The sequence below is a fragment of the Capra hircus genome, chromosome 19 (assembly GCF_001704415.2).
Source record: "Capra hircus breed San Clemente chromosome 19, ASM170441v1, whole genome shotgun sequence".
Lineage (NCBI taxonomy): Eukaryota > Metazoa > Chordata > Mammalia > Artiodactyla > Bovidae > Capra > Capra hircus.
The window spans coordinates 57101050-57118453 of record NC_030826.1 but is presented as its reverse complement, the minus strand read 5'-3'; the positions used below and the strand labels follow the sequence as shown (position 1 = coordinate 57118453).

The 17404-nt window shown below is 58.8% G+C and overlaps 1 protein-coding gene across 2 annotated transcripts in view; it reads right to left on the bottom strand.

Moving 5' to 3' along the window:
- SDK2 (sidekick cell adhesion molecule 2) overlaps positions 1-17404 on the bottom strand; it is a 272623-nt gene that overhangs the window by 85391 nt on the left and 169828 nt on the right. For both annotated transcript variants that reach the window (XM_018063889.1, XM_018063888.1), the window contains 8 exons: positions 16554-16687; positions 8609-8720; positions 7573-7763; positions 7367-7450; positions 5223-5417; positions 4567-4683; positions 2839-3006; positions 1847-1949 (listed from right to left, as the gene is read on the bottom strand). In XM_018063889.1, the coding sequence (XP_017919378.1) occupies positions 1847-1949; positions 2839-3006; positions 4567-4683; positions 5223-5417; positions 7367-7450; positions 7573-7763; positions 8609-8720; positions 16554-16687 (1104 nt within the window). The remainder of the gene's footprint in view (positions 1-1846; positions 1950-2838; positions 3007-4566; positions 4684-5222; positions 5418-7366; positions 7451-7572; positions 7764-8608; positions 8721-16553; positions 16688-17404) is intronic.

Below are 17404 nucleotides of genomic sequence, written 5' to 3'. Positions count from 1 at the left end.
GGGCGCACATCCAGACAAAACTCTGCTTCAAAAAGATGCCCGTGCCCCAGTGCTCACAGCAGCATTGTTTACAACAGCCAAGACACGGAAGCAAAACGTCCATCAACAGGAGTGGATGAGGAAGACGTAGCGCATATATCCAAGGGGACACCGCTCGGCCCCAAAAGAGAACTTAATGGTGCCATTCACAGCAACGTGGATGCGATTAGAGGTGGTCATACTAAGTGAAGTAAGTCAGAAAGACAAAGACAAATATCACATGATGTCACTTACATGTGGAATCTAAAACTTAACACGAAGGACCCTGTCTATGAAACAGGCACAGACTCAGGCATACGGGGGGTAGACTGGTTGCCAAGGAGGGGGGCGGTGGTTGGGGGAGGAATGGAGTGGGAGGCTGGGATTAGCAGATGTAAGCTTTTATACATAGAATGGATAAGCAACAAGTCCACTGTATAGCACAGAGAACTATATTCAAAATCCTGTGATAAACCATAACGGAAAAGAATTTTTTTTTTAGAGAAGAATGCGTATCTATGCATAGAACTGAATCACTGCTGTGCACCAGAAGTTAACGCAACACTGTGAATCAACTGTACTTCAGTAAAAATAAAATAAAGGGAAATGAGGCAAATATAAATATCAAGAAATAAAACCTAGTACCCTTGGCTTCCTGGGGTCCCACCTGGCACGGCCCTACGGCCATATGCCTAGTGGCCACCAGGTGGCGCCCCAGGACGCACTCGGGTCCCACGCGGCGCGGCCGAGACTCCAAGGGGCGTCCCTCACTGCCCGGCTGGCCAGCTCCCTGCCAGGGGCTTCAGCGGTGACGTTGCCCATAGAATAGAACAGCAGGAGGGGCTATTTATTTCTACGGAAGCAGTTACTTTTTTTTTTTTTAAACACAGCATCCAAAGCTCAAGAGGGTCTGAAGGGGCTATTTTCTCCCCATTCTGGCTCGGAGACCTTGCCCAGCACAGCCCAGGATGTGTTTCTGTGCCCCGCCCGGCGGGTCCCCAGCTTGCAGGCCTGTCTTGGCTGCTCCCTGCGCTCCCAGGCCTCCCCAGGGGCTTTCCTGGTTGGACCCGGCTCCCTCCAGGCTTGCGAGGTCTGGGCTCCCACGGAGGAGGGCAGGGGCGGCCCCTGTCTGGGCCCTGGGCCCCTCACGAGCGTCTCTCTGGGGGTCACCCCAGGGCCCTCCACTGCCCCAGGCAGGTCAAGACCCCCACGCCTCTTCACCAGACCCGTCTGCTGTCCACAGGTGGGGAGAGGGTCTAAGATCTGTGGGCGAGTGCTAGCAGTGGGGTCCCGAGCATCTCAGAGCTTCCACGTCTCCCCAGACAGAGGCTTCTTCCTCTCCCGCTCCCTAAGGGCCCCACCCTCTTTCCTATGTTTCTCCAGCTTTCATCCCCTCCCCCCCACCCCAGGCTCCCCCCTTCAACTCAAGCTGGCTCAGTCCCCAGACATGTACTTCGTTGCTGTTCAGTTGCTCAGTTGTGTCGGGCTCTTTGCAACCCCACGGACTGCAGCACGCCAGGCTTCCCTGTCCTTCGCTGTCTCCTGGAGTTTGCTCGGAGGCAGGTCCATTGAATCGGATGGACATGCTTTTGATCTTCGCATCTCTGCTGCCCCCTTTGCCTTTTGACTTCACTCTTTCCCAGCGTTAGGGTCTCTTTTGGGCCGTAGGGTCCCCAGGTCTCAGTCCTGCAGTGAGTCTGTACGTGGCTGCTCCCTGACCCCCACGGGCTGCACTTACCTCCCTGCACGGACACTCAGCCAGCAACCAGCGACCCCCGAAAGCTGCCCCTCCCCTCTTGCCTCCAAGGGGCCTCGGCCGCAGGAGTACCTGACGGTCACTCGGGGGTCGTGTGTCACTCCGCACACCATGGAGGCCTGGGTGCCCTTGATGACGCTCTGGTCCTGGGGGGGCCTGGTGATGCGGGTCCGGGCTGAAAGACAGCAGGGAGGTGGCCTGGTGGGAAGGTGGACAGGTGGGCCCTAGACGGACAGGTGAGATGCAGGTGTGGTGGGGGGTCCTTCTGGTGAGCTGGGCCCCTGCGGCTGCGCTCTACAGTGGACTGGTCCACCACGGCGAACACCCCAGGACACTAAGAGCCACGGGAATTCTGGGAAGTGATGCTCATAGCGGGGGCTCTTTTAATTTCGTGCCCACAGGATGGACAAAGATATAGAAACCTGGGGATGATCATGGCCGTGCTCCCCAGGGTCCAGCCAGGGTAAAAATAGGACCTCTGGTTCTAAGACAATGCCCACCAGGCCCCTGGCACTCAGGCTAGGAGGGTGGCCCACCCCTCCATGTGGTGCCAGACCCCAAGGGGCAGGAAGGGGCTTGGGAGGTTCCCTCAGAGCAGGGGCCAGGAAACCATAACCTGGGGGTCAAGTCTGACCGGGGGCCCGTCTGGGTAAATCCCCTCCGTGCTGGCACCCAGCCACGCCTGCTGCGTTCAGCACTGCCTACAGCTGCTTTCCTGATGAAACGGAAGAGTTTGTGGAGCTGTGACAGAGACTGTCTGGCCCATGGGGCCTGAAATACTTCCTCTCTGGTCCTTTCCAGCAGAAGTGTGCAGATCTCTGCCCTAAGGCCTATGCGCACAGCTGTCTTCTCTAGGCTCGGCCCAAGCGGTGAGAGCCCTGCCCACCCAGCACCGCCCTGGGGACCATGACCTTCCTGCTCCTTCCTCTGAGCTCCTCTGTCCAGGTCTCAGGACCGTGTGGGCTGGACAGACAGGTGGACGTGGGGCCGGTGGGGCTCATACACGCTCAGCGCACGCTCACACACAAGCGTGGAAAGGACCCCGGCCCGGCCTGGGCACTCACCCCACACCACCAGGTCGGCCGAGGCTTCGTCCGCCCCTCGTGAGTTGGTGGCCAGACAGGTGTAGGTGCCGGCGTCGGAGATGTGCGTGGGGCTGATGAGCAGACTGCCCGACTCCAGGAGTGTGAAGCGCGGCAGCTGGACCAAGCCACTCGCCAGAATGCGCTCCCCTGGGGGACACGGGTACGGGTGGGCTCAGGCTGCCGGCCCGCTGCCCCCTGGCCACCCCCTGGCATTCAGCCATCACCAGGGGCCTGGACCACACCTCACCACTCCCCTGTCCCCCTGTCCCAGGGTGAGCTCCCAACTTTAGGAAGGCCAACTGCATGTCCCCTGGAGGGGGCATGGCGAGGGTGGCAGGGCTGCGGACCAGCCTGGTTTCTGACCTGGGGACAGACACAGGACATGCGGTCCCAGAGCAGGGGGCCTGCATGGAGCCCGGGCTCCTGCTATCTCTCCTCCCACCACGCTATCTGCCCTTCAGCAGGGAAGACCAGCGCTGCCTCCCGCCGGCGGGCACAGCCCTTGGATGCAGCTGGCACCTGGGCTGGGGGGAGCGCAGACAGCTGCGACAGGGTGGTGACGGGCTGCCTGCAGAAGGATGCTTCTGGAGTCACCTTCAGGGGAGCGCAGAGGAGCGGCGGGTGGGAGCAGCCAGTGAGGGGGTGTGGCGGGGGGCAGCGCTGGTGGGGACAGACCTCCCACTGGGGACCCAGGGACCCTGGTGGCTGGAAGGAGAGAGGGAGGGAGACCCTTGTGTCAGAGTGTGTCTGAGAGTGTGTTGTTGGTGACCATACCTGTTTTTAAAGAAAGTCCCACCTGCCTGTACCGAGGGGACTGTCCACGTGCAAGCTTGTGGGTGAGTGGGTCCCTTTGCACACGTGTGTGGTCATACTGAACCGGTGAGTGTATCAGGTGAGCGTGTTTATTTCTGGGTCTGGGCACACACCCCACTGATACTGATGAAGCAGCCCCTGTGGGTCACTGTGTTCTAAGCTCCTGGGAGATGGCAGGGGACAAAACTGAAAGCCTGGAATCATGGGAGGCGGGGTAAGCAGTAGACTGAATATGCCGATGACCTTGTGTATTAGAAGGTGGGGAGACAGAGCAGGGAGGGGGCGGAGGGAGGCTCTGGGTGAGAGGAGGGTCATGTGGGCAGAGGCTGGGGGTGTGAGTGAGTGACAGTGTGTGCCTGTGTGTGTGACCCTGGGGGGGGTTGTGACATGAGTGTACAATGCGGAGGCATGGAGGAGGCACGGGGTGGGTGGACTAGGGGGACAGCTTGGGCTTTGCTGGCTTTGCCTGGGGAGGGGGTGGGCCCCCCCCCCATACTAACAACCTCCACCATGGAATTACGTCAGTCAGCACGGGCTGGTCTACTTCCCAGACACGGTGCAGGCCCTTCCCAGGCACCCGCTCATCTAGTTTCCATGCTGCTCCCAGGGACACATCCCACAGCCCCCCAGTTTATAGATGGGAACGTCAAGGCTCCGAGTGAGTAAATAACTCACCCAAAGTCACGGGTCTCACCAGAGGCAGAGCCTCTGGAGCCTGGTGCCGGACAGGGCGGCACACGGAGCATCCCTTGTGTGAAAGAAGCCCTCTGGGGTTGTGCAGTGCACGACCTTCCCAACCGTGCACGGGAAAACCCCCCTGGCTGGCTCCGGAGCTGAGCCCCAGGGCTGCCCGAGACTTTTGGCCACCCTCTAAAGTCAATCAGTCTCAAGTACCTTTTTGCCAAGTGATGGCTGGCCGGGGCGCCCCCGAAGTCTCACAGGCCAGCACCACGGACATGCCGTCGATCACCGTGCTGTCCAGGGGGCCCCTGGTGATGTTGGGGGCGATGCCTGCAATGGGAGACAGTGGGGTGTCTTAGCCGCATCCAGTCCTGTCCTGCCCCCCACTCCCATCGGTGTGGGTCCCTCTTCAGGGAAGGATGCAAGTGTTCTGGGAGGACCCGGTGCCGGGAAGAGCCAGAGTGCCCACGAGTGCCCCCTCACCACCTGCCCCGTGGAAGGACCCTGGAAGGGTCGACCCAGGAAGGACGCCAGTCCCTGCCCTGCCTCGATTCTCAAGCCTCCCTCTGGAGGAAACTGAGGGCTCCCAAGGGCAGCTGACACCCTCCATGACAAGGGAAATGGGATCACCTTTCATTAAACAAGAAATCGAGGCTCTGGTTTGTAAAAGAAAAAGCCAGTGCTGGCCGCAGAAGCAGCAGGCGTGACAGGCCAGAGTGACCCCGCTCCGGGGGAAAGCCTCCTGGGATCCTGTTTCTGCATCTACAGCAGCCTGTTCTCAAGAGGCCCCTGGCTTGGAGGAAAGCTGTGTCCTGGGGTGGGGGGATGGGGGGGGCGGGGACTCGGGCAGGACCGCGAAGGGGACTCACTGGTGACGGCCAGGTAGGTGGAGGTCTGCGCCTCGCCGGCCGCGTTCCGGGCAAAGCACTGCAGTATGCCAGTGTCGTCGGGCACCAGCCCGCTGATCTGCAGGCCCCCATCGCCTCGCTGCCGGAAGCGGCTCAGCCTCCCCACCTCCACGACGGCCGCGTCCTTGTACCAGGTCACGGAGGGCGGCGGCACACCTGGGGGGTCGAGCGCCCACCATCAGCCACCTGTGAGGGATGCCCTGGCCCCGGAGGGAGGCTGGGGCCGCAAGTCCTTAAGGTGCGGGGGGGGGGGGAATCCCTGGTGTGTTCTGGTTTCTAGAACCTTCTCAGTGCGTGCTTGCGTGCTAAGTTGCTTCAGCCTTGTCCGACTTTTTGCAACCCCATGGACTGTAGCCTGCCAGACTCCTCTGTCCATGGCGATCCTCCAGGCAAGAATACTGGAGTGGGTTGCCATGCCCTCTTCCAGGGGAGCTTCCCGACCCAGGGATCAAACCTGTGTCTCCTGTGGCTCCAGCCCTGCAGGCGGATTCTTTCCCCGCTGAGCCACTGGGAAAGCCCGAACCTTCTCAGAGGTGCCACTAGTGGTCTTGGAAGCGGGGAAAGTTGTTCTTAGATTCTCAAATTCTCATAGAGTAGGCATTCCAAGCAAATTTACAAGTTCCCGGGGTTAGTTCAGCTTGGAAAGGCTGGACATACTGTATTTTCTCCTGGGATATTTAGTGGAGTCTTCTGTATGCTCTGGGAACCTCCAGCCGGCCTTTCCAAACCCAGGTGAGCACAAGCCCAGTGTCTAGGGGTTCACAGGTGGAATGGGGGTTTCTTCAGAAGCCCCGTCCTGCCTGGTCCGCACAGGGAGGAGTGTGGGGGCTCCTCCTAACCCCTCAGCCTTGCCCGAGCTGTGTCCCCAGCCTGGCACCCCTTCCCCACGTGCCCTGCCCCCCCCATCTCTCCCTCTGCATCTCTGCTCAAAGGTGACTTCCACAGAAAAGCTCCCCAGGCTCCGTTCGAATGACCACCCTCCAGCGCCGAGCCCATCAGCCTGCCTGCTTCTCCTTCCCCCGCACCTTTCAACCCCGACACCCGTATTTCACCCACTCCAAGCTACGCCTTTGTTCGCATCGTAATGTCTCTGAGATGAGGATGTGTCTTACAACCGACAGCATGTCATAATTTAATTGGCAGCCTTTTTTCTTTCTTAGTGGCGCATAAAATAATGGGGCATCTTACAACCCATGGCATTGTAGATGAAATGAAATAAGGCATCTTTATTTGTTTATTGGTTTGTCTGTCTCCTTCACGAGAACGCACAGTTCTGTAATAGCAGGGATCTGGCTCTTGGGTTCATTCTGTGCCTCTCCAGCCCTGAAAACAGTCTCGGCACACGTTGCTCAAAGTATCAGATACTCAGTCGTGTCCGACTCTTTGGGACCCCCATGGACTGCACCCCGCCAGGCTCCTCTGTCCATGGGATTCCCCAGGCAAGAATACTGCAGTTCCTGACCCAGGGATCGTGGTAAGCCCACCCCCCACCAAATGTTTGTCCAATAAATCACTGTCTTCCCCGTGTGTGATCTCAGGATGGGGGTCAGTGTGCCCCCTCCTCCTCCACGGGGCCCTCCCTCCTGCCAGGGTTACAGTCTCCTCTCTGCTCATCCTGTCATCCCATTATCCCAGATTGCACCCTGGTTTTGGGGTGTCTTTTAGCTCAGCTGGACTCAAAGGAGAAGGATGGGAAATGCGGTAAGGGTGCAAGAACTCTGAGAGGGGCTGGGGGTTAAGTAGAAACGGTCGGAGGAGACGAAGCAGAATGGTGCAGAGCCCAGGCAGAGACGCAGCCACGTCCTAGCAGTTCTGACATGACGACAACACCGCATTGTCGCAGCTCTCACATTACGGGCAATTTGAGTCTGTCACCTGTCCTGAAATTACGGTAATTTGGATTCATTTGTAACCTTCAAGTTATGGTAACATGGGGTTGATTTCCAGCCCTAAGATTACGGTAATTTTTTCTGTTTGCTTCCTGGGGTGTCTGCTTACAGCCAGACTGACTCTGTGCAATGGTGAGAGGGTGGTGGGCTTTAGAAAAGTCCGTGTCAGGGAGGGGAGAGGTTGAAGGCCTCCCTCCAGCCAGGCCACCAGGTTACCTTTGGCGCGACAGGGGATGTCCACCACCTTTTCCATCTCCGCTGTGATGTGTCTCTCTGGCTCCTTGACAAACTGAGGTGGCTCTGCAGGAGGAGGGACCGGGGGAGGGGATCAGAGCCATGCTCCTGCTGATATGGCTGCTGATCGGGTCACTCGTGCTGCCCCTTCACGTCGGGAGGACTCCAGCACTCCCACCCCGTCTCACCCAGCACGGACAGGTAGGCGCCACGGATGACGGAGGGGACGCTGCTGCTCCGCAGGACGGCCTCACACTCGTAGTAGCCGGCATCGCTGGCCGTGGGGTTGGGGATGGTGAGCCGGCGGTTGTAGTCGCTGATGCCGCTAGACAGCAGCGCCCCATCCTTCTTCCAAATGATGTGCAGCTTGATCAGAGGCCTGGACGGGCCGAGGGACGAGGCGGTCAGCTACAGAGCCTCCCAGGGGCTCGGGAGGCAGGGCAGGGCATAGTGAGGCATGCAGGCGCCAGGGGCCGGGCGCCTGAGTTTGCCCTGCCCCTGACACTTCCTAGGTGCAGGCCGTTGTGTGGGCTAGTCCTTCAGGGCTCTGGGCCTCAGTTTCCACGTCTGTACAATGGGGACAACTATGCCCTGCTCCCCGGGGGTTGTGGTGAGGGGAGACCTGGCCCCATGATAACTCGTGCTCGAGGGCTCTCGAGAGCCAGAAATTGGCCCTTCCACGTGTCTCTGCCTCCGCTCTGCCCCGTCCAGTGTAAGTCAGTGGATGGGAAAGTGTGGAAGTCCGGAAATGCACATCCGGGGTCTCAGTTGCAGCATGCAGGAATCTTTAATTGCAGCATGTGGGATCTAGTTCCCTGACCAGGGATCGAGCCCAGGCCCGCTGCTTTGGGAGCGTGGAGTCTTAGCCACTGGACCAGCAGCAAAGTCCAGCTTTCCTCTTGCCCCCGCCTTCATACAAGGAGGCCGCGGCAGCAGAGGCGAGCAGCCGCTCCCCAGGCTGCTCTGGATGTTGGACGTGAGTGGACCCCCCACCAACCCCAGGTGTCCTGGGCCGGGATCCTCTCCTCTCGGGTGGGCCCTGCTTGCGTCCGGCAGCTCTCTGACCACCAGCCCATCACCCCTCCTCCAGGCTAAATACCCCATCTTCTTTCATGGGTCCTCACAGGACATTTCTGGACCTTTGTGAATTCCACCTGGTCTCCTTGGAGCCCTCATCAGGAGCGCCCGCTGGGGTTAAGGGGGAGGGGCGGAGGCAGGACCCACCTGGCATTGGCCACACACTCCATAGTCACCTCCGAGGTCCCGGCCACCACGCTGGTGTTCTTGGGAGGAATGATGATGGCTGGAGCGATGGGGTCTGCAGGGCCGCTGACATCTGGGGAGAGGAACAGACGCTGGGAATCCCATCTGAGCCCCACCCGCGCCAGAGGGACGCTGTGGGAGACCTCTGTCCTAATGGGGGGGGGTGGGCAGACGCCTCGCAGCCCCAGAGCTGAGCCTCCAGGTGCTGACCCCAGGGACCCTCCCCCCTTCCATCCTCCTCTGCTGGTGGGTCTCTGCACAGCATCCAGGCAGAGCCCACGGGAGACCTCAGGATGCAACCCACGTCCCCCCATAATGCAGCCATGCTCTCCTCCTCATCCCCTGTCCTGGCTTATTTTGGCCTTCAGAATCCTTCCTTCCAGCTGCATAAATGCCGTGACAAGGACAATACGTTGTCAGTAAGCCGACCACATCTCGTCAGCTTGCTTCTTCACCAGAAGAAGCTTGCCATCTCTTCCACCAGAATGCAAACTCCCCATACTGGGCTGAATACTGTCCCTCAAGTTCATGTTCATGACAGCTGTGAATATCCCCTTATTTGCAGAGAGGGGCTTTGCAAGTGCGGTCAAGTTAAGAGGAGGTCCTGCTGCGTCAGGGTGAGCCCAAAGTCCAGCACGATAAAACAGATGACTACTGAGAACGTGCTGTACAAACAGGGGCCTCTATCGGAGGCCTGTGGCCACCTGAACAGGAAGGAAATCCAAAGAAGGGGGAGATGTATACACAGGGCTGATCCACCTTGTTGCACAGCAGAGACTAACATAAGACTGGAAAGCAACGATAAACTCCAAGAAAAATTAACTAAAAATGACACGAAATAAAAGTGTCAGTCGCTCAGTCATGCCCGACTCTTTGTGACCCCATGGACTGTAGCTCACCAGGCTCCTCTGTCCATGGGGTTCTCCAGGCAAGAAGACTGGAGTGGGTTACCATTTTCTCCTCCAGGGGAATCTTCCTGATCCAAGGAACAAACCCGCATCTCCTGTGTCTCCTGTATTGACAGATGGATTCTTTACCTACTGGGCCATTAGGGACACCCAGTAAAGGCAGGAGACTTTGCTGCTTTATTCTTTGAGTCTTTTGAGAAGGGGCCAGGCTCTTCTCTTTGTGGTCAGCCCAAGCCCCGTACTGCAGAAACTCCACTGTGTCCTGTACACCTGCTCCCTGGCTCCTGAAAATACAAGCCCGGAGGACTTTTTCTCTCATTACAAATCCATCCAGTTGGCGCCTGTCCAGGAGGCTCCGGAGGTGGCAGGCCATAATGACTCACACGGCCCCGGGTCAATGGCAAATGTACATCCTTTATGGGGAAGTCAGATCGCCCGGTCAGCCCTCGGGGAAAGGTTTTCCTGCTGGGCCTCCCAGGCCTTGCTGGGAAAGGCCCTGACAGAATGGGAATAAAAAGTAAAAAATAAAGTAAAATGAAGGGGGAAAGAAAGGAAGCGTATAAACCAAAATAATTGCAACAATATAAAAGCCTCATGTAGGTGCCATAAAGAGCGATCGGATTGAAAGCTGCTGATATAGCCGAATCCATAAAAGTGTGCTCTGCGTTGTTTATGACACGCCGGGCCGCACAGGTTCCGAGGCCCAGATTAATGGGGCTCACGGAGGAGACAGACAGTCAGAGCCCCGCGGCCCTGGTGGGTAAACAGAGCCCCTGGAGTTTAAAAATGTGGGGGTGCCCCACCCTGCCCCGCCGGACCTGGGGCTGCCATGTTGGCTTCAGGAGCTTAAAGAGGAGACGGACAGCCCCTCGAGGGCCCTGGGGCCTTGTCCAGGCCCAGGTGGCAGCTGGCACGGCTCGAGGGAAGGGGCCCCTTCTGGATTCAGCAAAGGAGGGCCTGGGGCTCAGGAAGACCTGGTTCAGAACCTTGACCCACCCCCGCCCCCTCCACCCCGGGCATCCTGGGCATGACTCTGGCTGCTCTCCTCACCCCCCAAGTCTGTTTTCTCAGCTGCAAAACAGGGGTTAGAAGTCACTGCCTCTCAGGGTTGTGTGGGTTCAGCCCCTGACTCGACAAACCTTCTCTGGCCAAGGGCTCAGTAAGCGCCAGGCTGTGTGCCAGGCACAGGGATTCCCCACCAGGGGAGATGGGCAGGGCTCTGTCCCCCTGGCGTGCAGTCTGAGAGAAGTCAGATCAGCGCTTAGACATTCATGAGATTAAAGGTGGCTGCCACAGGCGCCTGGAGGGAGGATCCTGGGGCGAGGCTAAGTTGGTCAGGGGCTGGTGCAGAGTGCCTGGCCCCTAGTAGGTGCTCACCAGGTGACAGCCCCTCCTCCGGGGAGTTGTCTGCTGTGCTTGGGGCGGGGGTGGGGTTTTTTTGCTTCTTCCCCCCACCCCCAGCTCAGCCTGGACCAAGTGACCAGAGGCCACCAGGAGGTGAAGTCATGACTCTCGGGGGCCACGTGACCGAGGGAAAGCGCACATGGGTACTAAGGGCTTCAGGAGGTCAGCAAAGCCTCCAGGGCCTGGGGGACGGGAGAGGGACTCAGGGAGCCAGAAGGGAGAAGAGCATTCCGGAATGGGGGCCCTGTGTGGGTGCCGGTGAGACGAACTGGGGAGCTGGAGGTAAAGGTGGGTGCCAAGCCCAGGTAGCCTCAGAGCGCCAGGAAGGGTTGGGGGAGAGCGCCTCCCAGCAGACGTGAGGGTCCTGGCCCACACGCCGCCCTGCCCCCAGCCCCCTCTCCTGACCCGTCAGGGCGTCTCCTGGCGGAGCCCGTTATGTCCTCAGAATCCTTCTTAACCCGGAGCCAACAACGGATCGGTTCTTGAGGTCGTTCAGTCGCTAAGTTGTGTCCGACTCTGTGACCCCATGGACTGTAGCCCGCCAGGCTCCCCTGTCCAATGGGCTTCCCAGGTGACTCAGCGGTAAAGAACCTGCCTGCCAATCCAGGAGACGTGAATTCGATCCCTGGGTTGGGAAGGTGCCCTGGAGAAGGAAAAGGCAACCCAACCTGGTACTCTTGCCTGCGAAATCCCATGGACAGAGGAGCCTCGGTACAGTCCACGGGGTTGCAGAGTCGGACTCGACCGGGAGACTAAACAACAAAGACAGCAGGCAGCAGACTGGAGCAGGTGGAAGGCGAGCTCCGTTCTCCATGCCTACTAGGGGAGGCAAGGCGGGTCTGACTGGGGGAGGTCGGATCAGGGCCAGATTACTGAGAATTTACAAACTGGGCTAGGAGCTGAGAGTCGGCCCCAGGCGAGTACACAGGCACAGAGCGGTGGGCAGACGTGAGGATAAAGCGTCTCGACCTGGGGCCTCTTTACAGAGAAATGTTAAGCCCTAAAATTCTTATCCCCAGCCCTGGGAGATATGTATATTATAGTGTCCTTTCTAGGGAAAAGGCAGCTGAGGCTCAGAGTAGTGAAGGGGCTTCCCCAAGGCCACACAGCCATGGTCTCAAGGCTCGGCCTTCACCACTCCGGCTCTCCTTGCTTGTGCTGCGGGCTCCCTGTTTTCAAAGAAGGGAGATGGGCTGGGGACGGTGGCGGGAGGTCAGAGTGAAGGTGCTCAAGGGGGGCCTTCAGGAGCAGGACGCTGGAGTTCCCCGGGGGTGGGGGGTGATGTGCCCGGAGAAGATAGGAAGGGGGGCTCAGGGAAGCCCAGGCACCAGGTGTGAGGCAGTGGCTGCTGCTGCTAAGTCGCTTCAGTCGTGTCCGACTCTGTGCGACCCCATAGACGGCAGCCCACCAGGCTCCTCTGTCCCTGGGATTCTCCAGGCAAGAACACAGTGGACGCAGGGACAAAGGGCTGAGAACCAGGCATCATCCGGGGAAGAGGAAGCAGGAGGCTGGAGACCTGGGTGAGACAGGGAGGGTTCTAGAAGCTCAGTTTTCAAGGTGCCAGGGAGGGGGTCAGTGGGGCTGAGCCCTGAGCATCAGGGAGAATCAGGGTGGAGGAAGTGGGTTTCTAACCGGGAGGTCGTCAGGGATAAGGCCTGAGAAAGCAGGGGAGCCGGAGGGGGCCAGGACTGGAAGTGAAGACCGGGGGCTGGGTGACCTCTGCAGAGTCGAAAGAGCCAACAGCAGGTGCTTCTCGCCAAAACGGGGGGATGTGTGCGCCTCTAGACATCCAGGGAGTGGCCAACGGGCTGAGTGTTGCAGGCAGGGAAACCTGGTCCCATTATCGGCCTCGTGCATCATTAGTGAGTGTCACCGGGAAGTAAATTGCTTCACCTCTTCACCTGTTTCCTCAGCTTTCTCATCTGTAACTCGTGGAGGGGAGTAGCAGCCTGCCTCCGGGACTGCTGTTAACGAGGGAACAGCGGTGCCTGGATGGTGCCCGGCCCATGTGAGTGGTGTAAAGGGAGGCTCTCGGTGTGAGGGGAAAGCAGATGGACCGCCCAGGTGGACCCGCCCTGGGAGGGCGCACCTGACCGCCAGGGGCTCTTTGTCAGGGGTGGGGGTGGGCTGACTCCAGGTCTCCAGGAGGCCGGCCAGGGGGAGGGGGCAGGCACAGGATGCAGGGCATCCGCTCTGGGCAGTGGAGTGAACGGGGCCCCAGGGATCCCCTGGAAAAGCTGCAGGCAAGGCAAGCGCCATCATCTTCCAGGCGAGCTTGTGATGTGGGTGGGGCCCTGGCACAGGAGGAAGCTGGGGGGTCCCCACCCAGGGGTGAAGCTGGGTCTCAGCCAGCTGCCCCAGGACAGTTTTGATGATAGGTATGGTGGGGGGCACCCACTTCGACCCGTTCTTCGCCGTCACTTCACTGAATCCTCCCAACAATGCTTTGCCACAAGCATCATGTTGGGTGTGTGCGTGCGTGCTTAGTCGCGTCCTACTCTTTGTGACCCTGTGGACTGTAGCCCACCAGGCTCCTCTGTCCGTGGGATTTTCCAGGCAAGAATAACACAGCAGGCTGCTATTTCCTCCTCCAGGGGATCTTCCCAACCCAGGGATCGGACCCATGTCTCTTGCGTCTCCTGCATTGCAGGCGGGTTCTTTACCCGCTGAGCCATCGGGAAAGCCCATGCTTTGCCACAGGCGTCCAGATGAGGAAACTGTGGCTCGGGGACCATGTGACTGGACCACAGGCCAAGCAGGTGGAGGGCACGGAGACAAGCTGCCCCTCTGCCCTGGGCCGGCTTCCAGCTGCCCACGAGCCCGGGGCCGACCTGCCCCATCCAACATGGGGGTGGGGGGAGAACCACAGGGGGCCGTGAGCTCTTGAGTGACCGATGTCCCTATGGAAGGGGATTGAATTTTATCTGATTAAAAGCAGATCCCCGAGTCAGTTATTAGAACACTTCTAAGTATGTATAGAACAACTTGGGCTTCCGATCCCACCTTTCTAGCTGTACATTTTATGAAATCTAAATACAGATCACGTATTCCAGTTGAAAATCCAGCATCCAAATTTGAGGAGATGTGCTTTAAGTGTAAAATACACACGGATTTTCAAAGACTTAAAAAAAAACCAGTGTAAAGTATCTCATTAATATTTTCTATCTTGATGGTATGTTCAGCTGATAATATTTTGGATATATTGGGTTAAATAAAGTGTAATTAATTTCACCAATTCCTTTTTCCTTCTGAAACAGTGAGCTACTGGCAAATTTTAAATTGCATATGTGGCTCATATTACAATTCCGTTGCATGGTGCAGCTCTGATCAGGACCCAGTGGGACCACCAGCCAGGTACGAACTTGTCAAGAGCTGTGGTGGTCCAAGTGAGGTCACCTGGCTGACACCTGGGCAGGGGGCAACTCTGGGGGTCACTGGCCTTTGCTCTCTCCATCTCCATCTCCAAAGAGCATGGATGTTCCCCGAGGGATGAGGGATGCGAAGAGGCTGCCTGCCCTGAGCAGAGAGGGGGTGAGGGCGTGGGAGTGGGGAGCGGAGGGCGAGACAGATGAGGGAGACGCTGCTGGAGGTGGGTGAAGTCGCAATTGCTCCCAGGAAATTGGCTGGCAGGCCGGCAGCTAGGGGATTTGTGTCAGCGACAACCACCAGGATTTGAAGTGCAGTCACTCGTGGGAGGAGAAATTAGCTGAAAATCAGCTGATTCTGCTCTCAATCCAGCACAAATCCTGAGAGCAGGGGGCGAGGGGCAACGGGGTGGGAGGAAACAGACAATGGTGTGGAGGAGGCTCGGGCAGACATGGGAGGGCCGAGGGAACCCTGCCTGTTTCTTGTGGGCCCCCCGGAGGGCTGGGGGAGGGGGCAGAGAGCGAACGACCCCCCTGCCCCCACCACCACCTGGGCTGGCCGGGAGGAGGCTGGTGCTGGGAGAGGAAGGCAGAGCAGAGTCGGGGGAGGAAGGCTCCAACCTCGGGCTCAGGGTCAACTGAGTCACCCAGGGAGATGCCTGACCTTGACTCGGACCAAATGGCTCGATTCCATTAGACTCCAGGTTTTCAGAACACTGGAAAATACATGGAGAAAAACACCCCCTCTGATGGCTCCTTTTCCCATAGAAACAGCAGCCCCAGACTGTGGGCTGGGCCCCCAGGATGCCAGGATGAGCAAGACCCTGGCTCAAATCAATGTCAGAAGTCACACCTGTGACCCTCATGGGTCAGCACGCAGACTGGAACTCTACTCCTCGCATCCAGGTCTCTTTCTCGGCAGACAGGGGCCTGGTCTGGGGGAGGGGGTCACTGCCAATATGGGAAGGGGTTCTGCAGGTGCCAGAAGGCCCAGGCATGGGCAGGTCGGGACTGGGGAATGTTTTGGGCTTTCTGCAGCTTCCCAAGGGGCTTGGTGGTAAAGAATCCACCTGCCAATGCAGGAGACGTGGGTTCTCTCCCTGGGTCAAGAAGATCCTCTGGAGGAGCAAATGGCAACCCACTCCAGTATCCTTGCCTGGAGCATCCCAAGGACAGAGGAGCCTGGCAGGCTAGAGTCCTTGAGGTTGAAAAAGACACGTCTTAGTGACTCATCAACAACTGGGCTTTCTGGGCCCTGGAAGACAGAGGCTGGGATCAGAGGAAGGACATGGGAAGGTCCTGCACTGGCTGGCACCCTCCTCGCGCTGCTGGCGGGGACGTCCCCGCGGGACCGTGGGTGATAAATGAGCCGGCTTGTGGAGCAGCAGCTGTGCAGATGTGGAAGACGTGAACATCTGGCTCCCGCAGGCGGCATGGCGCTCGGCCGCTGCGGGAAGCTCTGGCCCCATCCCACGGACTCGGTGACTCCCCACCTCATCTGCCTCCCGGGGGTGGTGTGTGTGTGTGGGGCTAGCGGGGCCGGGGAGAACGCCCGCTCCCCCACCCTACCCCACCCGACATCTCCATCAGGGCCGGGAAACCTGCCTTCGGTCTCGGCCAGACAAACGCTTCTCCGTCAAGGAGACTCAAGGAGTCACCCTTTCCGTTTGTTCCCCTCCGCACTCTGCCGCTGAGAGGCTTGCCTCTCTCCTGCAGGGTGGGGGGCAGTCTCTGGCGATGGACAGGGGCACTTTGAGGCGGGAGCCTGGGCAGAGAGCCTGTGTTCTCATCAGCGAGGATGGCTCAGCTCCGACTGCAAGTGGCGCCTCTTATGTGCCAGCTGAGTGCAGGCAGTCGGCACCCTTCTTTAACAACGAGCTCCCCAGCTCCTGGTGGGCTCTTGCCACTGGCCCCTGAGCCCCAGGGGTGGCTGTAACCCTCTCACGCACACACTTTCCCCAACATTTCATGCCTCCCCCGGGTCTCCAGGGGGCCCACTGACGACCAAGCTAACTGTCCCTGCTCCTGAAACCATCTCAGATTCATGGGGATGGAGTCCAGAGTTCAGCACCCTCCTGGTTCCCCGGCTCGCGCTTCCACAGCTGGCACGCCGCCTCCTCGGGACGGCTCCTCCCCTGCCCTTTCCCAGCCTCCCCCCTCCACGCCATTCCGTCTTCCCCACGAGCCCCGGGAGCCCCATTCCCAAGATTTAATGACACGCTGACTTACTCTCCACGGCGAGAGTGATGGGCTGGCTCGTCTTGTTGTCCCCGTTCTTGTCGTTTACAGCCTGCACGTAGTAGCGGCCCGCGTCGGGCGCCACGGTCGACAGGATGACAAGCGTGTTCTCCAGGGTGATGGCTCTGGGAAGCAGAAAAGGACACCTCTGACAGGCGGGCCTCCAGGGATGCGATGCGAGCAGGCACATGAAGCCAGGTGCCCAATAGCCCTTTCTCCAGCCCACCCCCCGGCACCACTGACTGCCTGAACTCCAGCCACGATTAGTTTGCAGAGAATCCCAATACTTCACAAGCGCTGGGGACCAGATACAGAGCACGTCCAGGGGTCTGAGACTGTCCAGGCGACGCTTCTCTGTGTCCACCCCAGGCCTGGCTAGGGGCCGGAGCTCCCCCAGAATTCTACCCTTTCGGGCCATCTCTGCACCAGGAGGGTCCAGAACTAAAGAAATTCCTTCCCCAGAATGAGTGAATGATGAGAGATGATAATACATTTAGCGATGAGCAGACCCATTCCAGAATCACTGCCTTAGCCTAATCCTGAATCTGTTTAGGCTGATTCAAAAGCCACAGCCTGCCTCTGACACAGCCTTCTGGGGTTCACACGTCCCCCTCTGCCCCCTCTTAGGGTGAAAAAAGGAAGTGAAGGTAGTTGCTTCAGTTGTGTCTGACTCTTTGAGACTCCCACAGACTGTAGCCCATCAGGCTCCACTGTCTACAGAATTCTCCAGGCAAGAATACTGGAGTGGGTTGCCATTCCCTTCTCCAGGGATATCTTCCTGACCCAGGGGTCAAACCTGGGTCTTCTGCATCGAGGCAGACTCTTTACTGTCTGAGCCACCA